Raw genomic sequence first — 4,782 nt, forward strand, 5'->3', positions numbered from 1 at the left:
GCATAAAGAGAGAGAAAAGATCAACCAAAAGTGTGTCTCATTGTTGATCATCAAATTGATGCTAATCAAATGCTTTTCAAATTGTTCAATCAAATATGATTATGTATTTATTGCATGCATGTCCCCATACATTTAATGAATGCAAAACTAATTGAGTTTTGTAATTGTTGGAGTCATTGCTGCGTATTAATGAATACCAACATACATATGTTAATGGAAATTTGTACCACTTAAAATAAAAAGCCTTGGCAGTTATGTATAAGTAAATATGTATAGTAGAATTTTTTTTTTCTTCCTTTTTTTTTAATTTTTCGTATAACAATGTAATTTGGAAACCAACAATCATCCATTAAAACAACATTTATATTCAACACATTCACGAACAAATTGACCAAGTCTGAATTTTTTTTCTCAGAACAGCCAAGCTTTTGGGCATACAAGCAAATTTATTTGAAGACTATAACAAGATTATTGCAATCACAATTAATGTTAAATTCTTCATAATTCGGAATTGGCAGCCTAATACGAATAATGTTGAACCCAGCTTTTCCACATATGTATAACCTATTACAAGCAACTTGATTCCGAGTTTCCTGATCTAATCTGTGCAACTAACGGTGATGGTTGTTCATGCCACTTACAGGCTGGATAATATCCAAGGTATAATGCATCAGTCATAGCAGAGTCCAATGTAAGGATTTTGAAAAACAGTAGCTGTTAATTATTAATTTCCTTGAAATTTTGAAGGAAAGTCGAATACCAATCTGTCCGAGAATGAAACCTAAGAAAGTTCTTCACATTTAAAATTCAATGAGATTACATAGCAGAATAGACAAGACTAACAAGAACCCTAACGCTCTTTCTTCATCAACAAGCAAACAACGAAGGCGAGAGGTTATGTTTGCAAAGAATGCTGTTATGAACATGATAATATGTATCCAATTTAAGTTGTTTCTAACATCTGTGTAGCCTAAAGATAAGAAAAATGGCCTTCAACATAATCTGTAATGTCAACCTGCAAATCCAAATAACCATTTTAGCAAAATGTCAAAATTCAGTAAATAATGAATGGCTAGCAAAGTATTCAATTCATACGAAATATGATAACAAACTTGTTAAAATAGTTCTGCAAAGCTGAGAGAGTGGAGAAAAAACTTACAGTTAGGAGGATCCCAGGAAAATTGAATGTGCGGATTCCAGCTAATTTTAGAGAAAGTAGACTGCATAAAAATAATAGGTTAAATTTAACTTTGTGGTCGACCAAAAGTAACCCCTTCTAAACCAATATGTTAAAAAAAATGACTATAAAAATCATTTTCTTCGCCTAAAACATACCTCAACTTCTGAACTCTTCGATGTATGCTCCCCAAATATCTTTTGATGTTGATGGCACACGTCGGTTTGCTTAGTTGGTTCATCTGGTGTTGTGGTTTGAGATGGAAAGTGTAAATCACCTGAGGAACTCAGTGCATCACCTTTACCTGCTGCATCAAGCATTGGGCTAAGCCCATCTGCAAAACTAAGACAATCAGTTATAGAACCGTCAGTCAGCTCCTCACCACATTTCATGATTGAAGTGGGAGATTCCAGGCCGCCACCACCAAGTGACTCCATTGCCTCCACTTCAGCCAACAGATCTGAAACTGACTCATCCAAATCATTTGGTTCGCCAAAGATTGAAAGCCATGTAGATAGGTTACAAACTGGATTAGTTACACTAGGGCAACTCCAGTTCTGACCAGAAGATTGCCCAGAATTATCCTCACTGTCTGATTGTTTCTGATAATTTTGTCCACTATTACTTTGACCATCAAAAATTCTGTTCAAGTCAAAATTTCCATTATCTTCAGACTTCACCTCCATCTTATGAACTTCCTCTAATTTACCAGAAGGATTCTCTTCGAGTTTTTCACAAAATGCAGTTGAAGGTAGTGAAGGGTGTAAGTGAGGACCATCCTCACATTTGGGCGAATCCTCTCTCCTTTCAGAATTTCCACTTTGCCCCTCATTATTATTCCCATCTGCTTGTATAGTCCAACCCGGAGACTGAGAGTGCCAACCATTGCTCTTAACAGATTCATCTTTACCATTGGATTGTGTACAGGTATCGACCAATTTTTGCTCCCCACACTGGTCAACAATTTGGTGGTTCGCAGAATTTCCATTTGTTATCACATTGTGCTCAACACCACCATCCTGACTACTTTCTTTATTTTCCAATGTACTATTGGTCTCCAAAGACAGCTTCTGACTGTCGTATGTCAATGACACAAGTTTTGAGCACTTCCCACTAAGCACATGAATTAATAATGCAGCATTATCTTGTGTCTCATCTATCCTCCATATTCTGAGATCTGCAGGAAAATATCCGCTCACATTCCACTTATAAAGCTGCACTAAAGAGAAAGGTCCTTGAACCTTCCCGGTTGGATCCTGATAATGCCACAGTTTATCATTCGCAATATTGCCAATTGGCAGCTCCATCTTTGGAGAGAGTAGTAATGATGAAACACCTGCTGCGACACCAGATACTTCTAATCTCACAACACCTGCATTAGTGATATCATTATCTTCAATTTTATTGGGGTTAATTTGGTTCTGTATTATACATATATTCACAGTTGGCTCACAGGTAGTGAGCAAGTTTGCCCTACTGCATTTATCATTTTTCGGGAAACCATTCCATTTATGCCATTTTATCATGTCTAATAGTCTTGTTTTTCAATTAATTGAGTGATTCATTCTATTTCTATGTCAACCTAAAATGATAAAGTTCATGCAAGTTTGAACCTTAAAACTTACGGAACATTCTGGAAGAAGTACCTTTACATGGATTTTTAGCTTCAAGGATCTCATCAATGGTCAAAGATAGCTTCTCCTTCAAATATGTCCAATACACCTTGAAAAGATACTCCCAGCTGCTCTTGTCATCAAAATCCACTTCACACTATAAAAATAACACAGGGAACAAAAAAACTATAACAACACGTAGCTTAAACAAGCTGCTTCCCCATCCCTGACTCGGAGGAGGGGTTGTGAATGCATATATTATGAAAGATTAACATACCACCAGTACCTTGTCGCCCTGAGCACAATTCTCTACCAGCATTATAGTCCTCTTGCACATTCCACATAAACCTTTATTTTCTCTGACAGAGACAAAATCTGCCCTTTTTGTACACCCCTTGCACAAAGAATATGTACAAGTATAGCACTTATAATGTGACCCCTTCCCACAAATGCTACATATATGCCAACCTAAGTAGTGGAAAAAATGAATGTTTATTAGAATTTAATACAGGCTAAAAGACAATTAATATATGCTAAAATATTAAAACCCAAAACAAATAAAGAGGATTGACTTCTCAAAAAGGATAACTGAATGTGGACTAATTGGAAAATGTAATAATTGTGAAACTCTTTTATAAGTGATAATAAGTAGATATCATTGAATAACATTGAGCTGGTTCTCTATAATCAAGGAAATTTATCCAAACCTTCCAAACAAAAATATAGAAAAAGAAGAGACATGCACAGGAAATATATATGCTACTACATTAAGCCATCTACGGAGGAGTTGCCAATGTCACTTTTACATGCATTTTCTCCTCCAAAGTAACGTTCCCCTGACACAATTGTGTCACCAGTAAACCAACCCTGAAACTATTATTTAATTGTCAATAGTTGAAATTTAGATTTCATTCATTTACAACAATCAGATCGCATTTAAGCATGAAACGGAAACAAAAGTTAGTAAAACTTTCAGTTTCAAAAGTTTGAATTAATTGAGATATCCCTATCTCATACGATAAAAATGCACAAGATTCTGCCACTCTAAATTTTAATTAAAACTCCTCAGGTTACATTAATTACTAAACATGGAAAACACAATATATACATGTACAACCAACCATATATATTACTTATCCAGTTTCAAAAGCATACAAGTATCCGCTTGCATGCCAGGTAAGGTACTGAAGCAAAACAACACACACATGCACGAAAAGAATGAATAAAGTCTTAGAACTAAATACCGCAATTCCATTTGGCCTTTGAGCGAAAAAACGCCTCGTCCCGCTTAATACACGAGGGATGATATGCCTTAGGGCATCCCCTGGGGAAGAGAAGGAGAGAGAGAGTGTGTGAGATAGCATGAATCCTCCAATTATTACAACCGAGTAAAAAACCCCTAACTCAGTATTAAACCCAAACTGAAACTGAATTTTCAGAGTGAATATCAATTATCGCAAAATCGAGAAATCAATCAGAAACAGGAAGAAGCGGTGACGACTCACCGGCGATCGCAGAGAACGAGGCTTCCACCGTCGAAGCATATGAAGCAAACATCCTCCTCGTCCCTGCTATGCTTCGTCGGCGGTGCCGTGGTTTTGAGAACACGGTTTCCCTTGGCCGGACGACCACGCTTTCGCTTCAAAACAGTGACGCAACAACCTTCGTTTGCCTCAGCCATGTCAACGTTGCGAACCTCCGTGACATATGACTTCTCCAAATCCCCACCATGAACATCCACCGCGGGTACCGCCTTTGGCTGTAGCTGCAGTTCCATAGACGAATCGAATCAAAGAGAGAATCCACGAGAAGCGAATCAATCAAGGATATGAAAACATGAATTGGAGCGAGCGGACTTGGAGAGAGAGAAACCCTAAACGGAGGAATTGGGAATTGAGATTTAGGCCTGGTCGGTCTGATATAGTGAGTGGGCACACGGAATTGGAGTTGAAATATGGACTTGGTGCAGATGTAAGGGGACTTGTTTGTTTC

At 37.4% G+C, this 4,782-nt stretch overlaps 1 protein-coding gene across 2 annotated transcripts; it reads right to left on the reverse strand.

Moving 5' to 3' along the window:
• Nucleotides 1-692: 692 nt before the first annotated feature.
• On the reverse strand, nucleotides 693-4,782 carry LOC124834814 (uncharacterized). Of its 2 annotated transcripts, none has more exons than XM_047309608.2 (7): nucleotides 4,296-4,782; nucleotides 4,035-4,114; nucleotides 3,077-3,258; nucleotides 2,824-2,947; nucleotides 1,336-2,549; nucleotides 1,160-1,220; nucleotides 693-1,015 (listed from the first exon to the last, which is right to left on the reverse strand). In XM_047309608.2, the coding sequence occupies exons 1-7, from the start codon at nucleotides 4,565-4,567 to the stop codon at nucleotides 1,011-1,013; spliced, it is 1,938 nt and encodes a 645-aa protein (XP_047165564.2). In that variant the 5' UTR covers nucleotides 4,568-4,782; the 3' UTR covers nucleotides 693-1,010. The 2 variants fall into 2 exon arrangements, with proteins under 2 accessions (XP_047165564.2, XP_047165561.2); XM_047309605.2 differs by having other exon boundaries at nucleotides 3,068-3,258.

This window comes from Vigna umbellata, chromosome 10 (assembly GCF_029865625.1).
Source record: "Vigna umbellata cultivar VRB3 chromosome 10, Vumbellata_1.0, whole genome shotgun sequence".
In the NCBI taxonomy this organism is placed as follows: Eukaryota; Viridiplantae; Streptophyta; class Magnoliopsida; order Fabales; family Fabaceae; genus Vigna; species Vigna umbellata.